Source organism: Coregonus clupeaformis, chromosome 23 (assembly GCF_020615455.1).
Source record: "Coregonus clupeaformis isolate EN_2021a chromosome 23, ASM2061545v1, whole genome shotgun sequence".
Lineage (NCBI taxonomy): Eukaryota > Metazoa > Chordata > Actinopteri > Salmoniformes > Salmonidae > Coregonus > Coregonus clupeaformis.
In genome coordinates, this window is record NC_059214.1 from 32,923,537 (window position 1) to 32,944,285 (window position 20,749).

The 20,749-nt window shown below is 46.0% G+C and overlaps 1 protein-coding gene across 3 annotated transcripts in view; it reads right to left on the reverse strand.

Moving 5' to 3' along the window:
* Positions 1 to 183: 183 nt before the first annotated feature.
* The window catches only part of LOC123481754 (nectin-3-like), a 28,259-nt gene continuing 7,693 nt past the window's right edge, over positions 184 to 20,749 (reverse strand). For 2 of the 3 annotated variants that reach the window (XM_045206665.1, XM_045206664.1), the window contains exons 4-10: positions 14,943 to 15,248; positions 8,853 to 8,955; positions 8,468 to 8,622; positions 6,182 to 6,284; positions 6,022 to 6,052; positions 5,522 to 5,642; positions 184 to 437 (exon numbers count right to left, since the gene is read on the reverse strand). In XM_045206665.1, the coding sequence (XP_045062600.1) occupies positions 5,523 to 5,642; positions 6,022 to 6,052; positions 6,182 to 6,284; positions 8,468 to 8,622; positions 8,853 to 8,955; positions 14,943 to 15,248 (818 nt within the window). In that variant the 3' untranslated portion in view covers positions 184 to 437; position 5,522. Of the gene's footprint in view, positions 438 to 5,160; positions 5,431 to 5,521; positions 5,643 to 6,021; positions 6,053 to 6,181; positions 6,285 to 8,467; positions 8,623 to 8,852; positions 8,956 to 14,942; positions 15,249 to 20,749 lie in introns of all 3 variants that reach the window. The other variant, XR_006657265.1, reaches the window with a different exon arrangement.

The window sequence follows — 20,749 nt, forward strand, 5'->3', positions numbered from 1 at the left end:
GTGAAATTTACATTTATGTCATTTAGCAGACGCTCTTATCCAGAGCGACTTACAAATTGGTGCATTCACCTTATAGCCAGTGGGATAACCACTTTACAATTTTTTTTTTTTTTTTGGGGGGGGGTGGGGTGGGGAAAGGGGGTTAGAAGGATTACTTTATCCTATCCCAGGTGTTCCTTAAAGAGGTGGGGTTTCAAATGTCTCCGGAAGGTGGTGAGTGACTCCGCTGTCCTGGCGTCGTGAGGGAGCTTGTTCCACCAGCAGAGCTCTCCTATTGGCTTACACAGGACTCAGAGAGTGATTGACCGCTAGAGGGGCCAGTCAGAGCGGAGGTCTCTCCGGGTCCCGCCCCCCTTCAGGGGTCATCGCCACGGTTACGCGTCATCGCCACCACAGAGCAGGAGGAGGGCCTTACGGTAGTCACCAGAAGTATCACCCTGAAACACACACATTGGAAATGCTTACTTACAATACCTTAACCAACAATGCAGTTTTAAGAAAAATAAGTGTTAAGTAAAAAATAGATGAGTAAAAAAAACTAAATTAAGAGCAGCAGTAAAATAACAGTAGCGAGGCTATATACAGGGGGTACCGGTACAGAGTCAAAGTGCGGGGGCACAAGTTAGTCAATACAAGGACTTTACAGTGCACTAACCAAAGCAAGGCCTTGCCTTATTCAACGTTCACTCATGACATAACAGTCTCTTTCTAACCTGCATTCTAACTATTAATTTAGTGAAAAAATTAACATTGTAACTAGACCTGCATTCTAACTACTAATGTAGTGAAAATACCTGCATTCTAACTACTAATGTAGTGAAAATACCTGCATTCTAACTACTAACTACCTACAGTAACTACTGGTGGACAAAAATGCAATGCTACACTAATGCTAGGCTAAAACAACAAATATCATAGGGTTAATCAGGGATAGGGTTAATGCGTGGATAGGGCTGTGGCGGTCATCAGCCGGTGATTGTCAAGCAAATAACTGCCGGTCTCACGGTTATTGACAGTAATTGACCGTTAATTAACATAAAAACATTTAGCATCTCCTGGCGTCCACACATAGCCTACAAGCCACTGATGCAGACCTTTGGAACATCTACATTTTAAAAAGTCGAAAAAATCCATGCAATATAGCCTAAACCTTCACAATAAATACAATATTTATTTTAGACAGGTCTAAAGAAACATGATATGAAGAAAATGTAGTCTATTACAGAAGAACAGAATAGCATACTCTGAGTTGTCCTTATGTTAGGTCCTGATCTGGCTATACCATACGGCTATGGGCTACACTAGTTCATTTAGCAGACAATATTTGCTTAGAATTTCATGGCATTATTTTATAGTATTTCATAATATGAAGAATACAATTGAACAAACCTGAATAAAATAGAAATTATATTTTCTCCAAACGATTTGAGGGAGTGCGCACATGCAGCTATTCTGTGTTGAGTGGTTAACAAAGAAACAGGTACTCCTATATGCTTAATTTAGAGTTATTTATGTAAATTTCGTTGTAATACAAACGTTGGTGTCACGCCCTGGCTCTGGGGACTCTAATATGTTGAGCCAGGGTGTGTATAGTCTATGTGTGTTCTAGGTTTCACTTTCTGGGTTTGTATATCTATGTTGGCCAGGGTGGCTCCCAATCAGAGACGGCTGTAGCTCGTTGTCTCTGATTGGGAATCATACTTAGGTAGCCGTTTGGCATTCATTGGGTGTGGTTTCTTGTTCGTATTTGGTTTGTGTTTACCATTGACTGTCACGTCATCGTTTTGTTGTTTTGATCGTGTGATCATTAATATAATAAATATGTTCGCCTTCAACGCTGCGCCTTGGTCCTCCTCTCTCACCGACGATCGTGACAGAAGAAACCACCATGATTTGACCAAGCAGCGTGTCCCGGAGCCATCGCCAGGGAGATCTCTAGCAGATCTCCTTCGCCTCCTCGACTGGGTCAAGCCGAGTGAGGAAGAGAAGGGCTTGACATTGTGGCAGAAGGGCGAAAGGCTGGCGAGGGACATGGAGACCTGGTCCACGGGTAGGAGAGACGCCCCGAAATTTTTTAGGGGGGGGGCTAACGCCGTGGACGACGGGCCAGCAGGAGACCGCGGCAGAGCGGCCCAGCGGATTGGCAGAGGAGGCCGCCAGGTTACGGGGGCCACTGGTCGAAGAGGGGGTGGAAGGTGTAGAGGCATGGCGAGAGGTACTGGGGTGTGTTACCAGTCCGGTCCGGCCCATTCCAGATCCCTGCGTAGGACCAGTGGTGTGTGTCCCCAGTACGGTCCGGCCTGTTCCTGCTCCCCGCACCAAGTCAGTGGTGCGCCCGTCAGCCCGGCTCGGCCCGTTCCTGCTCCCCGCACCAAGTCAGTGGTGCGCTCGTCAGCCCGGCTCGGCCCGTACCTGCTCCCCGCACCAAGTCAGTGGTGCGCGCCGTCAGCCCGGCTCGGCCCGTTCCTGCTCCCCGCACCAAGTCAGTGGTGCGCCCGTCAGCCCGGCTCGGCCCGTTCCTGCTCCCCGCACCAAGTCAGTGGTGCGCCCGTCAGCCCGGCTCGGCCCGTTCCTGCTCCCCGCACCAAGTCAGTGGTGCGCCCGTCAGCCCGGCTCGGCCCGTTCCTGCTCCCCGCACCAAGTCAGGGGTGCGCCCGACAGCCCGGCTCGGCCCGCTCCTGCTCCCCACACCAAGCCAGTGGTGTGCGTCGTCAGTCCGGCACGGCCCGTGCCTGTTCCCCGCACCAAGTCAGGGGTGCGCTTCGACAGACCGGACCAGGGGTACTTTGGGGGGTTGGAGAGGGAGCGGGGATCAGGCCCGGAGCCGGATCCGCCGCCTAAGCGGAGTGCCCACCCGGTCCCTCCCCTGTGGTATTTGGTGGGCGTGGTCGGAGTCCGCGCCTTTAGGGGGGGGTACTGTCACGCCCTGGCTCTGGGGACTCTAATATGTTGAGCCAGGGTGTGTATAGTCTGTGTGTTCTAGGTTTCACTTTCTGGGTTTGTATATCTATGTTGGCCAGGGTGGCTCCCAATCAGAGACGGCTGTAGCTCGTTGTCTCTGATTGGGAGTCATACTTAGGTAGCCGTTTGGCATTCATTGGGTGTGGTTTCTTGTTCGTATTTGGTTTGTGTTTACCATTGACTGTCACGTCATCGTTTTGTTGTTTTGATCGTGTGATCATTAATATAATAAATATGTTCGCCTTCAACGCTGCGCCTTGGTCCTCCTCTCTCACCGACGATCGTGACAGTTGGGCTATATGTTACGATTTTTAATACATTCTAAGACTGCATGATGCGACTCTATAAGTGAAGCAATGCACACATGGCAGAAGGCTATAAGCGCGAATGTTCCATTAGCCGGAAAACACCATTATCAAAAGTTACCGCAAATGCGGTTATGCATGTATTGCTTTTATTTTATTATATGGTGAAAATGATCTTCCCCAAACTTGAAACTCACGCGCTGCATATGTACAGTTGAAGTCGGAAGTTTACATACACTTAGGTTGGAGTCATTAAAACTCGTTTTTCAACCACTCTACACATTTCTTGTTAACAAACTATAGTTTTTGCAAGTCAGTTAGGACACAAGTAATTTTTCCAACAATTGTTTACAGACAGATTATTTCACTTATAATTCACTGTATCGCAACTCCAGTGGGTCAGATGTTTACATACACTATGTTGACTGTGCCTTTAAACAGCTTGGAACATTCCAGAAAATGATGTCATGGCTTTAGAAGCTTCTGATAGGCTAATTGACATAATTTGAGTCAATTGAAGGTGTACCTGTGGATGTATTTCAAGGCCTACCTTCAAACTCAGTGCCTCATTGCTTGACATCATGGGAAAATCTAAAGAAATCAGCCAAGACCTCAGAAAATAAATTGTAGACCTCCACAAGTCTGGTTCATCCTTGGGAGCAATTTCCAAACACCTGAAGGTACAACGTTCATCTGTACAAACAATAGTACGCAAGTATAAACACCATGGGACCACGCAGCCGTCATACCGCTCAGGAAGGGACGCGTTCTGTCTACTAGAGATGAACGTACTTTGGTGCGAAAAGTGCAAATCAATCCCAGAACAACAGCAAAGGACCTTGTGAAGATGCTGGAGGAAACAGGTACAAAAGTATCTATATCCACAGTAAAACGAATCCTATATCGACATAACCTGAAAGGCCGGTCAGCAAGGAAAAAGCCACTTCTCCAAAACCACCATAAAAAAGCCAGACTACGGTTTGCAACTGCACATGGAGACAAATATCGTACTTTTTGGGGAAATGTCCTCTGGTCTGATGAAACAGAAATAGAACTGTTTAGCCATAATGACCATCGTTATGTTTGGAGGAAAAAGGGGAATGCTTGCGAGCCGAAGAACACCATCCCAACCCTGAAGCACGAGGGTGGCAGCATCATGCTGTGGGGGTGCTTTGCTGCAGGAGGGACTGGTGCACTTCACAAAATAGATGGCATCATGAGGAAGGAATATTATGTGGATATATTGAAGCAACATCTCAAGACATCAGTCAGGAAGTTAAAGCTTGGTCGCAAATGGGTCTTCCAAATGGACAATGACCCCAAGCATAATTCCAAAGTTGTTGCAAAATGGCTTAAGGACAACAAAGTAAAGGTATTGGAGTGGCCATCACAAAGCCCTGTCCTCAATCCTATAGAAAATGTGTGGGCAGAACTGAAAAAGCGTGTGCGAGCAAGGAGGCCTACAAACCTGACTCAGTTACACCAGCTCTGTCAGGAGGAATGGGCCAAAATTCACCCAACTTATTGTGGGAAGCTTGTGGAAGGCTACCCGAAACGTTTGACCCAAGTTAAACAATTTAAAGGCAATGCTACCAAATACTAATTGAGTGTATGTAAACTTCTGACCCACTGGGAATGTGATGAAAGAAATAAAACCTGAAATAAATAATTCTCTCTACTATTATTCTGACATTTCACATTCTTAAAATAAAGTGGTGATCCTAACTGACATAAGACAGGGAATTTTTACTAGGATTAAATGTCAGGAATTGTTAAAAACTGAGTTTAAATGTATTTGGCTAAGGTGTATTTAAACTTCCGACTTTCACTGTACATACATACATACATACATACATACATACATACATACATACATACATACATAGATACATACAGGAGAGTTGTTGTTCCCGCTGAAGCAACAAAGCCCCTCCACCATGACAAGGCGGAGTCCACGAGAGGAGAACAAAAAACTGAAACGAGGACCAGCACTGGGTGAAGCTGTGGTGGAGTCAAGGTTTCCAATGTCATAGAATATATTGTTCATTAGATGGTTGTAGAATGTGCCTGTTCTTTGCAGATGGTTAGAACATAGGAGAATGTGCAGACCCATTTGGAGATTCTTCTGGCATGCGCTTAAAGCCTGTCCGGTGATTTCTTCGAGCTAACACAATAAATAGACCTCATGAATAGACAATAGATCAAACATGAAAAACATTCGGAATAATAAAATAAGAGGGTATATTGTTCCCTACATCATGATACTTCTTCTTCCTCCTCAGGCTCATTCCTGGTTTGGACGGTTGCAGCCAATGAGTCACCTTCACCTTCCTCAACCTTGTCATGTCTCCTCCTCAGGGAAGATACTGATTCAGTCTGTAATCAAACAGACATTATAACAGTACTATTACATAGTAACCAGTGGATAATGAGAAACCTACTTCGTAAGATTAGTCACAAAACAATGGAGGACAGTGACATACATATGTAGCATGTTAATTTGATCAGCCTGTTGCAAGAGAACTTCCCTGCAATGCAGGACATTTAAAACACATAGTGTATTTGAGGTTAAAAAAGGCTTCTGAAGTTTGTAATTTCCACTTCAGATTAGATTTTCCCTTACAAAAAATGTATCAACCCCTACAAAAATGTCCATTAATTATAATCCACATTTGCTGTTGCTGCATGATTATATTCCTGCTGTAGCAAACATGATCAAATTAAGATCCTACATCTTTAACTAATCACATCATACCTGTTCAGGTACTTTGGCCATGATTGAACTCCTGGGATGTAGTCCAGGAAAAGAAAATAGATTAAATTGAGCAAAATCAATATATGATCATCTAATGCAAATGCATTTTGTTTCACAATTCGCAAAATTCAGTTCATGATATTACAGTAGGTGATATTACCAAGGAAATTGCCCGTATTTCCACCAGTACCATACGAGTGCAGCCGCAGTAACAATCAGACATAGAATGACAACGAGTAAAACCCAACAGGCAGCAGAGGTCTCTATGAGGAGAGAGGGGATACAGTTAATATAGGAAACAGTCTGTATTTACAATTACATATAATTGTGTAGACCTAACAAGCATCATGGCTCTGATTCAAACACTTTCCTGCAGAAAGCAAAGAGATAATACTAAGTAATAAGACATGTACATACAGTGCCTTGCAAAAGTATTCATCCCCCTTGGCGGTTTTCCTATTTTGTTGCATTACAACCTGTAATTTAAATGGATTTTTATTTGGATTTCATGTAATGGACATACACAAAATAGTCCAAATTGGTGAAGCGGAATGAAAAAAATAAATTGTTTAAAAAAATTCAAAAAATGTAATAACGGAAAAGTGGTGCTTGAACATGTATTCACCCCCTTTGCTATGAAGCCCCTAAATAAGATCTGGTGCAACCAATTACCTTCAGAAGTCACATAATTAGTTAACTAAAGTCCACCTGTGTGCAATCTCAGTGTCACATGATCTGTAACATGATCTAAGTATATATACACCTGTTCTGAAAGGCCCTAGAGTCTGCAACACCACTAAGCAAGGGGCACCACCAACCAAGCGGCACCATGAAGACGATAAATTCTCAATTTTTGTCTCATCTGACCAGAGTACCTTCTTCCATATGTTTGGGGAGTCTCCAACATGCCTTTTGGCGAACATCCCACGGAGCACCATTAAATACATTATTAAAAATAGAAGGAATATGGAACCACAACAAACCTGCCAAGAGAGGGCCGCCCACCAAAACTCACGGACCAGGCAAGGAGGGAATTAATCAGAGGGGCAACAAAGAGACCAAAGATAACCCTGAAGGAGCTGCAAAGCTCCACAGCGGAGATTGGAGTATCTGTTTATAGGACCACTTTAAGCAGTAAACTCCACAGAGCTGGGCTTTACGGAAGAGTGGCCAGACAAAAGCCATTGCTTCAAGAAAAAAAATAAGTGGGATGTTCGCCAAAAGGCATGTCGGAGACTCCCCAAACATATGGAAGAAGGTACTCTGGTCAGATGAGACAAAAATTGAGCATTTTGGCAATCAAGGAAAATGCTATGTCTGGCGCAAACCCAACACCTCTCATTCACCCCGAGAACACCATCCCCACAGTGAAGCATGGTGGTGGCAGCATCATGCTGTGGGGATGTTTTTCATCAGCAGGGACTGGGAAACTGGTCAGAATGGAAGGAGTGATGGATGGCGCTAAATACAGGGAAATTCTTGAGGGAAACCTGTTTCAGTCTTCCAGAGATATGAGACTGGGACTGAGGTTCACCTTCCAGCAGGACAATGACCCTAAGCATACTGCTAAAGCAACACTCGAGCGGTTTAAGGGGATACATTTAAAAGTCTTGGAATGGCCTAGTCAAAGCCCAGACCTCAATCCAATTGAGAATCTGTGGTATGACTTAAAGATTGCTGTACACCAGCGGAACCCATCCAACTTGAAGGAGCTGGAGCAGTTTTGCCTTGAAGAATGGACAAAAATCCCAGTGGCTAGATGTGCCAAGCTTATAGAGACATACCCCAAGAGACTTGCAGCTGTAATTGCTGCAAAAGATGGCTCTACAAAGTATTGACTTTGAGGGGGTGAATAGTTATGCATGCTCAAGTTCTGTTTTTTTGTCTTATTTCTTGTTTGTTTCACAATAAAACATATTTTGCATCTTCAAAGTGGTAGGCATGTTGTGTAAATCAAATGATACAAACCCCCCAAAAATCCATTTTAATTCCAGGTTGTAAGGCAACAAAATAGGAAAAATGCCAAGGGGGGTGAATACTTTCGCAAGCCACTGAATGCAGTAAGAGATACGTTTTTATCATGACCATCTTAGTTAGTGGTTATACAGTACCTTCCTGTAGAAAGGGGAATGAGGCCATAAGTCTGATACTAACACATGCAGTGAAAGATAAGTGAGCATCTGCCTCAACTTTGTTATCCATGCTACAAAACATTTCTCATAACCTCATATTTGTGTTTTATGTGTATGCCAGGAATGCCTGTATTGTTTCCAGACACATTTCCCTACGGGACAATAAAGTATTCAATCAATCAATCAATCAATCAATCAATCAATCAATCAATCAATCAATCACATAACAATTATAAGCAACTTATAAAACAGTATAATCAACCAGTTAAGCAACCAGCATGAATAGTGTGTGTGTGTGTGTCTGTGCTTCTCACCAGAGGATGTGTGTACATAGAGGGAGCCAGTTGCTCGTCCGTAGGGGTTGGAGGCCTCACAGACATAGAGACCATTCAGCTCAGAGCTGAGACTGAGGAGGTGCAGTATGTCTCCCTCTGCTCTCACTGAAGACACAGGCCATGGCTGGCCCACTCTGGGTGAGAGAGAGCGAAGGGCTGAGTGTTTGTGTGTATGTGTGCGTGTGTGTGTGTGTGTGTGTGCGTGCGTGCGTGTGTGTGTGTGTGGCAAAGGCATGATTTGACTACCAGCGTAATATATGAACATACTGAAGCTTCAAGCTAATATATGTCTTATATGTTTAAACAAGTGTACCTAACATTTGCATTTAAACTGGTTTGAAATAGTTTACATAGGAGTGAGTACCTGCTCCAGGTGTAGTTGGGTTGTGGGTTGACGTCTGCTAGACATAGTAAGACTGTGGCTTGAGAGGCCTCACTAAGGGTGATGTTCACTGACTGAGGTGGATCTATGAGCGAGAGAGACAGAAAGGCAGAAGGAGAGAGACAGTGAGAGTGAGTGAGTGAGTGAGTTGGTTAGTTACTGCAGATATAGAATGTAAATAGACCTACACTCACACACCCATACAAAGACAGATATAGGAAACCAATAACAATGACATTACAGTATCTGAGCATTTACATTTACATTTTAGTCATTTAGCAGACGCTCTTATCCAGAGCGACTTACAGTTAGTGATTACATATATTTTTTTTATACTGGCCCCCCGTGGGAATCGAACCCACCCTATCAACAGAGCTACATCCCTGCCGGCCATTCCCTCCCCTACCCTGGACGACGCTGGGCCAATTGTGCGCCGCCCATGAGTCTCCCGGTCGCGGCCGGCTGCGACAGAGCCTGGATTCGAACCAGGATCTCTAGTGGCACAGTTAGCACTGCGATGCAGTGCCTTAGACCACTGCGCCACTCAGTGGGCAGGGGTGGAACTTTAAATCCACAGATGAAATCCACGAGGCAAAACTAAGAATTGTTTGTGAACCTGATCTTGCTTCATTTCAGCTTGATAGATTACTTGCAGTAGAGGATCAGTACAATGAAAGCCTTGTAATGGTCCATACCACTTGTGTGCCTCAGTGGACGTGTATGGTGTAGGACAGCGGTAGTAGTATATATTTACAGTGTCTGTCAATAGTGCAGGACAGTAGTAGTAGAATATATTTACAGTGTCTGTCTATAGTGTAGGACAGTAGTAGTAGAATATATTTACAGTGTCTGTCTATAGTGTAGGACAGTGGTAGTAGAATATATTTACAGTGTCTGTCTATAGTGTAGGACAGTGGTAGTAGAATATATTTACAGTGTCTGTCTATAGTGTAGGACAGTAGTAGTAGAATATATTTACAGTGTCTGTCTATAGTGTAGGACAGTGGTAGTAGAATATATTTACAGTGTCTGTCTATAGTGTAGGACAGTGGTAGTATCGTAATGGGAGATGGATGGGGTTTTCACCAATCTGGACAGTGGAGTAATGGACAGTGGTAATGGTCGTCGGGTGAGGTCGGGTGAGGTCGTCGGGTAAGCTTGGCTTTATACATAGTTTGGGCTTTGTCGAGTAAGGCTAAAACTATGTATTTAGATTGTAGTTAGGTATTGTAGGAGGTTATTGTGGGTTGTTGTATGTAATTATTGTAGGTTAGTATTGTATTCGGCTGAGCACGAAGCTAGCTGTATTCGGCTGAAGCTAGAAGCTAGCTGGCTAACCCACCACCTGGACTAGCTGGCGGATAGCTAGTGGCAACTATTAGCAACGGTATAGTTGTTTCACGCCTGAGAGTGCCTGTAACTCCAGCTGGCTGCCTACAATGGTTACATACAATAATTGCCTACCATTCAGCTGTTTTCTAACCTCATTGTCTGAACCGTTAACACTAACTGGTAAACAATAGCTGGAACGACCGAACTGGCTGAGTCAATTCAGTGACTAGCTTTGCACTTGGCTAGCTAACAGTAGCTGCTAGGGGTAAGTCATAACCTACATATGTATTTAGATTGTAGTTAGGTATTGTTGGTAGTTATTGTGGGTTGTTGTATGTAATTATTGTAGGTTAGTATTGTATTCGGCGGCGCCGGGCGTAGCACGAAGCTAGCTGGCTAACTCTCCACCTGGACTAGCTGGCGAGTAGCAATTAGCAACGGTATAGTTATTTCACGCCTGGGAGTGCCTGTGGTTACGCCAGCTGGCTGCCTACAATGATTACATACAATAATTGCCTACCATTCAGCTGTTTTCTAACCTCATGTCTGAACCGTTAACGTTAGGTAGCAAGTGGCTACTGTGCTTGAAATTTAGCTAGCTTGTTGCTACCTGGATGGCTACTAGTAAACAATAGCTGGAACGACCTAACGAACAGACGCGAACTGGCTGAGTCAATTCAGTGGCTAGCTTTGCACTTGGCTAGCTAACAGTAGCTGCTAGGGGTAAGTCATAACCTACATTTGTGTTTTGTTTTTTACATATTGATAGCCCGAGTCGTTCAGGGAATTCGGGACATGGGTGACTAGTTAACGTTAGTTTGGCTCTCTCTGTGTGTTCGTGCCGTTCGTGCTGCGCCTAGTTAGCTAGCTGAGTTATTCTATTCATAGAAACATTGAACCGCTGTAGTTTACAACAATTATAGTTTCTGAGGTGGAAGTTGGGAGAGTTATATTTGGGAGTTGTGGTGAGGGAGGCCCGCTCTCTCCTTTCCCAGATGTTTAGTTCATTTCATTCCGATCTCCTCTGCATTATTGTAGCCAGTTGCTGCAGCCTGTCAACTATGCCTCTGCCTATCCCTGTTCTCTCCTCTCCGCACAGGCTACACAAACGCCTCACACCGCGTGGCTGCTGCCTCTCTAACCTGGTGGTCCCTGCACGCACCACTCACCTGGAGTTCCAGGTCTCAGGCAGCCTCTGGAACTGCCGTTCTGCTGCCAACAAGGCAGACTTCATCCCAGCCTATGCTACCCTCCAATCCCTCGACTTCTTGGCGCTGACGGAAACATGGATTACCACTGAAAACACTGCTACTCCTACTGCTCTCTCCTCGTCTGACCATGTGTTCTCGCATACCCCGAGAGCATCTGGTCAGCGGGGTGGTGGCACAGGAATCCTCATATCTCCCAAGTGGACATTCTAAATTTTTCCCCTAACCCATCTGTCTATCTCCTCATTTGAATTCCATGCTGTCACAGTCACTAGCCCATTTAAGCTTAATATCCTTGTCATCTATTGCCCTCTTGGTTCCCTTGGAGAGTTCATCAATGAGCTTGACGCCTTGATAAGCTCCTTTCCTGAGGATGGCTCACCCCTCAAAGTTTTGGGGGATTTCAACCTCCCTACGTCTACATTTGACTCATTTCTCTCTGCCTCCTTCTTTCCACTCCTCTCCTCTTTTGACCTCACCCTCTCACCGTTCCCCCCTACTCACAAGGCAGGCAATACGCTTGACCTCATCTTTACTAGATGCTGCTCTTCTACTAATCTCACTGCAACTCCCCTCCATGTCTCCGATCACTACTTTGTATCCTTTTCTCTCTCGCTCTCCTCCAACACTACTCACTTTGCCCCTACACAGATGGTAATGCGTCGCCGCAACCTTCGCTCTCTCTCTCCCACTACTCTCTCCTCTTCCATCCTATCATCTCTTCCCTCTGCTCAATCCTTCTCCCTCCAATCTCCTGATTCTGCCTCCTCAACCCTCCTCTCCTCCCTTTCTGCATCCTTTGACTCTCTGTGTCCCCTATCCTCCCGGCCGGCTCGGTCCTCCCCTCCAGCTCCGTGGCTCGATGATTCATTGCGAGCTCACAGAACAGAGCTCCGGGCTGCGGAGCGGAAATGGAAGAAAACTAAACTCCCTGCCGACCTGGCATCTTTTCACTCCCTCCTCTCTACATTTTCTTCATCTGTTTCTGCTGCTAAGGCCACTTTCTACCACTCTAAATTCCAAGCATCTGCCTCTAACCCTAGGAAGCTCTTTGCCACATTCTCCTCCCTGCTGAATCCTCCTCCCCCCCTCCTCCCTCTCTGTGGATGACTTCGTCAACCACTTTGAAAAGAAGGTTGACGACATCCGATCCTCGTTTGTTAAGTCTAATGACACTGCTGGTCCTGCTCACACTGCCCTACCCGCTGCTTTGACTTCTTTCTCCCCTCTCTCTCCAGATAAAATCTTGCGACTTGTGACTGCAGGCCGCCCAACAACCTGCCCGCTTGACCCCATCCCCTCCTCTCTTCTCCAGACCATCTCCGGTGACCTTCTCCCCTACCTCACCTCGCTGATCAACTCATCCTTGACCGCTGGCCATGTCCCTTCCGTCTTCAAGAGAGCGAGAGTTGCACCCCTTCTCAAAAAAACCAACACTCGATCCCACTGATGTCAACAACTACAGACCAGTATCCCTTCTTTCTTTTCTTTCCAAAACTATTGAGCGTGCCGTCTTTAGCCAACTCTCTTGCTATCTCTCTCAGAATTACCTTCTTGATCCAAACCAGTCAGGTTTCAGGACTGGTCATTCAACTGAGACTGCTCTTCTCTGTGTCACGGAGGCTCTCCGCACTGCTAAAGCTAACTCTCTCTCCTCTGCTCTTGTCCTTCTAGACCTGTCTGCTGCCTTTGATACTGTGAACCATCAGATCCTCCTCTCCACCCTCTCCGAGCTGGGCATCTCCGGCGCGGCTCACTCCTGGATTGCGTCCTACCTGACCGGTCGCTCCTACCAAGTGGCGTGGCGAGAAGCTGTCTCCGCACCACGTGCTCTCACCACTGGTGTCCCCCAGGGCTCAGTTCTAGGCCCTCTCCTATTCTCCCTATACACCAAGTCACTTGGCTCTGTCATATCCTCACATGGCCTCTCCTATCATTGCTACGCAGATGACACACAACTAATCTTCTCCTTTCCCCCTTCTGATAACCAGGTGGCGAATCGCATCTCTGCATGTCTGGCAGACATATCAGTATGGATGACGGATCACCACCTCAAGCTGAACCTTGGCAAGACGGAGCTGCTCTTCCGTCCGGGGAAGGACTGCCCGTTCCATTATCTCGCCATCACGGTTGACAACTCCGTTGTGTCCTCCTCCCAGTGTGCGAAGAGCCTTGGCGTGACCCTGGACAACACCCTGTCATTCTCCGCTAACATCAAGGCGGTGACCCGATCCTGCAGGTTCATGCTCTACAACATTCGGAGAGTACGACCCTGCCTTACACAGGAAGCGGCACAGGTCCTAATCCAGGCACTTGTCATCTCCCGTCTGGATTACTGCAACTCGCTGTTGGCTGGGCTCCCTGCCTGTGCCATTAAACCCCTACAACTCATCCAGAATGCCGCAGCCCGTCTGGTGTTCAACCTTCCCAAGTTCTCTCACGTCACCCCGCTCCTCCGCACACTCCACTGGCTTCCAGTTGAAGCTCGCATCTGTTACAAGACCATGGTGCTTGCCTATGGAGCTGTGAGGGGAACGGCACCTCCGTACCTTCAGGCTCTGATCAGTCCCTACACCCAAACGAGGGCATTGCGTTCATCCACCTCTGGCCTGCTGGCTCCCCTTCCTCTTCGGAAGCATAGTTCCCGCTCAGCCCAGTCAAAACTGTTCGCTGCTCTGGCACCCCAATGGTGGAACAAGCTCCCTCACGACGCCAGGACAGCGGAGTCACTCACCACCTTCCGGAGACATTTGAAACCCCACCTCTTTTAGGATAAAGTAATCCTTCTACCCCCCCCTAAAAAAATAAAATAAAAATAAAAATATTGTGAAGTGGTTATCACACTGGCTATATGGTGAATGCACCAATTTGTAAGTCGCTCTGGATAAGAGCGTCTGCTAAATGACGTAAATGTAATGTAAATGTAGTAGAATATATTTACAGTGTCTGTCTATAGTGTAGGACAGTGGTAGTAGAATATATTTACAGTGTCTGTCTATAGTGTAGGACAGTAGTAGTAGGATATATTTACAGTGTCTGTCTATAGTGTAGGACAGTAGTAGTAGAATATATTTACAGTGTCTGTCTATAGTGTAGGACAGTAGTAGTAGAATATATTTACAGTGTCTGTCTATAGTGTAGGACAGTAGTAGTAGAATATATTTACAGTGTCTGTCTATAGTGTAGGACAGTGGAAGTAGAATATATTTACAGTGTCTGTCTATAGTGTAGGACAGTAGTAGTAGAATATATTTACAGTGTCTGTCTATAGTGTAGGACAATGGTAGTTTAGTATATATTTACAGTGTCTGTCTATAGTGTAGGACAGTAGTAGCAGAATATATTTACAGTGTCTGTCTATAGTGTAGGACAATGGTAGTTTAGTATATATTTACAGTGTCTGTCTATAGTGTAGGACAGTAGTAGCAGAATATATTTACAGTGTCTGTCTATAGTGTAGGACAATGGTAGTTTAGTATATATTTACAGTGTATGTCTATAGTGTAGGACAATGGTAGTAGAAGACACTTACAGTGGATGTTTATGGTGTAGTTGTAGCTACTTTCTGTTGCCAGGGCAGACTGGTTGACGACACACTGGACCTGCTGCTGATTGGCTGCTCTGGTCGGTACCCCAAGCAGGTGGCTGAGTACTGTGGCGGTTCCGTTGGCGTGCTGGGTAAAGTTAGTCACCGTCCTCAACAAACTGCCAAATGCACCTGTCTTCCACTTCACTTCTGCCTGTGGCTTCGCACCAGCAGCCACACAGGTTGCCAAGACAACCTCATTCTCCCCAATGACAGGAGGAACATCAACTGTCACACTCACAACTGGAGGAACTATGACCAGAAAACAAACAAACAAACAAGAGAACAGAAAACATGAACAAGTCACTAATTACAAATATGCAACTATACACGTAAAAACTACAAAAAAACATACAGCCCGTCATGTGAAACTTATCCAAATACTCATGTCACATGACCAACAAACGTTAAATAAAACCTCTCATGTTCTCTATCTGGCCAACTGTAATATACATAATTAGTAGCTAGACTGTATTGGAGGAAACAGGAGACAAAGGGCTGTGAGACATGGGTTTGATTTTAGACACATGAAAAGTGGGATGTATATGGAGGGTAAGGGGCAACAGAAGACGAACAGCAGAGGGGCTAATGACCTTGGAGATGGGGAAAGGGCCGATAAACCGGGGGGGAAAGTTTGCGGGACTCCACCCGGAGGGGCAGATCCCGGGTGTACAGCCATACCATCTGCCCGAGACGATATCGGGGTGCCGGGGACCGGTGGCGGTCCGCTTGTCGTCGATACCTGGAGGTGGTCTTGAGAAGGGCCGACCAGGCTCTCTTCCAGGTACGCCGACAGCGGCGGACAAACATCTTGGCCAAAGGTATGCCTACCTCTTCCTCTTGCTCAGGAAAGAGCGGGGGCTGATAGCCCAGGGAACATTCAAAGGGCGAGAGACCAGCGGCAGAGCAAAGAAGGGTGTTGAGGGAGTATTCAACCCACACTAATTGCTGGCTCCAGGCGGTGGGGTTGGCGGAGGCCAGGCAGCGAAGAGTCGTCTCCATGTCTTGGTTGGCTTGCTCGGACTGGCCGTTGGACTGGAGGTGGAACCCGAAGGACAGGCTGGCCGACGACCCAATGAGCGTGCAGAAAGCCTTCCAGAACTGTGATGAGAACTGAGGACCCCGGTCGGAGAACATGTCCACCGGGAGTCCATGGATCTGGAAGATGTGCTGCACCATGAGCTGGGACGTCTCTTTGGCAGAGGGTAGCTTCTTCACCGTGATGTCGTTGAGTCCCCGGTAGTCGATGCACGGGTGCAGGGTTTTGGCCTTCTTCTCCACAAAGAACAGCCCTGCGCCGGCGGGGGAGGCAGAAGGACGGATGAACCCTGCAGCTAGGGAGTCCTCAATGTAGTTCTCCACAGCCTTGGTCTCCAGATCCGACAGAGAGTACAGTCGTCCCCGGGAGGAGGGGTGCCTGGGAGAAGGTCAATCCCACAGTCATATGGTAAGTGCGGCAGAAGTGAAGTGGCCCGGGCCTTACTGAAATACCTCCCAGAGGTCCTGGTACTCAGTGGGAATGGCGGAGAGGTCCGGGGTAACTTCCGAGCCCAAAGGAAGACGTCCCGGTTTAGGCTGCGCTGACTTCAGACAATGGGAATGGCAGAACGGGCTCCAGCTCATAATGGCACCCGCAGTCCAGTCTATGATGGGATTGTGTCGCTTGAGCCAAGAGAATCTCAATACCACAGGAACCCGAGGAGACTTAATCAGCATAAATTGGATTGCCTCGCTGTGGTTCCCTGACCCTCGTAGGTTGATGGGAGTGGAATTGTGAGATGACCCGGCCTATATAGCACCAGTCCAGCGTTCTAACGTCCATGGGAATGGAGAGGGGCTGAGCAAGGGGAAAAACACTGGTAGGCTTGACGAACAAAACAAACTGGCAACAGCCAAACAGAGAACACAGGTATGAATACACTGGGGATAATGGGGAAGATGGGTGACACCTGGAGGGGGGTGGAGACTGTAAAATAGAGTGCAGTGTTGTAGAGAATCCAAAGGACCATGAAAATAATAAGAAACCTTAGGTGCTGGCTTAAGGCCGGTAGCAACCACTACAGAATGTCCGGTCAGAACAAGGATGAGGCGGATGTCCAGGTCTGACTCTTGCTTCACTTGAATAATGAACTTAACTCTTTAAAATGGATGGCTGTCAAACATTTTTGTATTTATTTTCGGTAATACCATTTACCCCACCGAAGATATTCTTTTAAAAAGTATACTCGGTCATAACAGACTTTATATGGGCAAATACAATTCATAGAATAAAAAGGAAAGTTTTACACCTTCCTAAGTCTGAGGGTGGTTTTAACCTTCCAGACTTGGAATTATATCAGCTCACTACCCAAGGTTTTTACTTGTGACATGCAGTACCAGTCAAAAGTTTGGACAAACCTACTAAATAAATTGGACTCTTTTCTACATTGTAGAATAATAGTGAAGACATCAAAACTATGAAATAACACATATGGATTAATGTACCCAAAAAAGTGTTAAACAAATCAAAACATATTTTATATTTGAGATTCTTCAAAGTAGCCACCCTTGGCCTTGATGACAGCTTTGCAAACTCTTGGCATTCTCTCAACCAGCTTCATGAGGCATGCTTTTCCTTCACTCTGTGGTCCAACTCATCCCAAACCATCTCAATTGGGTTAAGGTCGGGAGACTGTGGATGCCAGGTCATCTGATGCAGCACTGCATCACTCTCCTTCTTGGTCAAATAGCCCTTACACAGCCTGGAGGTGCATTTTGGGTCATTGTCCTGTTGAAAAACAAATGATAGTCCCACTAAGTGCAAACCAGATAGGATGGTGTATCACTGCAGAATGCTGTGGTTGCCATGCTGGTTAAGTGTGCCTTGAATTCCAAATAAATCACAGACAGTGTCACCAGCAAAGCACCCCACACCATCACACCTCCTCCTCCACGCTTCACGGTGGGAACCACACATGCGGAGATCATCCGTTCACCTACTCTGCGTCTCACAAAGACACGGCGGTTGGAACTAAAAATCTCAAATTTGGACTCATCAGACCAAAGGACAGATTTCCACCGGTCTAATGTCCATTGCTCATGTTTCTTGGCCCAAGCAAGTCTCTTGTTATTATTGGTGTCCTTTAGTAGTGGTTTCTTTGCAGCAATTCAACCATGAAGGCCTGATTCACGCATTGTCCTCTGAACAATTGATGTTGAGATGTGTCGCTTAATTGAACTCTGTGAAGCATTTATTTGGCCTGCAATCTGAGGTGCAATTCACTCTAATGAACTTATCCTCTGCAGCAGAGGTAACTCTGGGTCTTCCTTTCCTGTGGCGGTCCTCATGAGATCCAGTTTCATCATAGCGTTTGATGGTTTTTGTGACTGCATTTGAAGAAAATTTCAAACTTCTTTATATTTTCCGGACTGACTGACCGCCATGTCTTTAAGTAATGTTCGAATGTCGTTTCTCTTTGCTAATTTGATCTGTTCTTGCCATAATATGGACTTAGTCTTTTACCAAATAGGTCTATCTTCTGTATACCCCCCCTACATTGTCACAAGACAACTGATTGGCTCAAACGCATTAAGAAGGAAATAAATTCCACAAATGAACGTTTAAGAAGGTACACCTGTTAATTGAAATGCATTCCAGGTGACTACCTCATGAAGCTGGTTGAGAGAATGCCAAGAGTGTGCAAAGCTGTCATCAAGGCAAAGGGTGGCTACTTTGAAGAATCTCAAATATAAAATACATTTAGATTTTTTTAACACTTTTTTGGTTACTACATGATTCCATATGTGTTATTTCATTGTTTTGATGTCTTCACTATTATTCTACAATGTTGAAAATAGTAAAAAATTAAGATAAACTCTGGAATAAGTAGGTGTGTCCACACTTTTGACTGGTACTGTATAGTTAAATGCGCTTAAGAGGAACAATGGGTACATATTGAAGACGAGCATGTTCATCCCCAGAATCTATTGGAAGATTGAAAAAGAACTGATATTGGCACATGATGGAGAGAATGTAGGAACATAACTAATGAGATTACAGTTAACGAAAATGTACGCTTAATCCAGTATATATTAATGTATAGAATGTATATACAAGACACAAAATTCACAAATTCTACCACACAGCGGTAGTCATGTCTGAAGGGTAAAACTAGTAATGACTCAATAATTCATTCCTTCATGTTACAAAATTCTAAGGTTATGGGCGGAGTTAATAATATGGATGTCAGAGGTATTGCAATGTAAATGTACTATTAATTTGTCTGTCTGTATATTTCAAGACATGACATATGACGGTGCAATGAGATACCCGATTGGTTGGACAATACTCTTCTCATCAATAATCTTTAAAAATATATATATAGTGGGGGAAAAAAGTATTTAGTCAGCCACCAATTGTGCAAGTTCTCCCACTTAAAAAGATGAGAGAGGCCTGTAATTTTAATCATAGGTACACGTCAACTATGACAGACAAATTGAGAAAAAATAATCCAGAAAATCACATTGTAGGATTTTTAATGAATTTATTTGCAAATTATGGTGGAAAATAAGTATTTGGTCACCTACAAACAAGCAAGATTTCTGGCTCTCACAGACCTGTAACTTATTCTTTAAGTGTCACAGTTCCCTCAGCCAGAACCCAAAAGCAGACCAGGACAAGGAGAGTTGAACGAAAGTGAGGGTTTATTCGGATACAAACAAAAGGTGCAGAATATTCCAGGGACAGAGCGGGCGGCGTGGATGAGTAGTTGGGGGTGCAGTGCAAGGTCCAGTGATGGCTCGGCAGCCGCCGACCATCAGGCAGAGGTGGGGTGAAGGTTCCGGACGTGTGACTGCAGGTGAAACAAAAACGGAGGTAAGGACACAAAAACTCAACAAAATACAAAACAACAAAAACTCACGCTAGATACTCTAACTGATACGCAGATACACCTACTGTTCATGGCTAACGATCCGGCAGGAACTGGATGTTGGGCCCGAGCCTAAGAAAGGTGCTGATTAGGCCCAGGTGTGCAGATTGCTAATGGGAAGCAGGTGCGGAAACCAGAGCGCTCCCCGGAGCGTTCCCGAACCCTCGGGAAACTGGAGATTACGACCAGGACCCGACTCAGACAGCCGGGATCGTTACAGTACCCCCCTCCGACGAACGCCACCGGGCGGACTCCCGGAGCGCCAGGATGGAGGCGGTAAAAGTCCCTGATGAGATCCGCATCTAGGACCTGTCGCCGCGGAATCCAACTCCTCTCTTCAGGACCATACCCCTCCCAGTCCACGAGATACTGGAAACCCCGGCCCCGCCGTCTGGAATCCATAATGCGACGCACCGTGTAGGCAGGACCACCTCCGATCATCCGAGGAGGAGGAGGAGGAGGCGGAGGAGGCAACAGAGGACTGAGGAAGACAGGCTTGAGGCAGGAGACATGAAAGGTGGGATGGACTCTGAGCGTCCTCGGTAGTTTGAGTCGCACTGCCACTGGATTGATCACCTTCTCCACCACAAACGGACCAATAAACTTCGGTAACAACTTCCTAGACTCAGTCCGTAACGGAAGATCCCGTGTGGCCAACCAAACCCTATCTCCGATGGTATAGGTGGGAGCGGGGGTCCGGCGACGATTCGCCTGGAGCTGATACCGGTCCGAACCTCTAAGGAGTGCCTTTCTGGACCGATGCCAGGTCCGGTGGCAACGACGAATATGGGCCTGAACAGAAGGCACCGAGAGCTCCTTCTCCTGAGAAGGGAACAGGGGAGG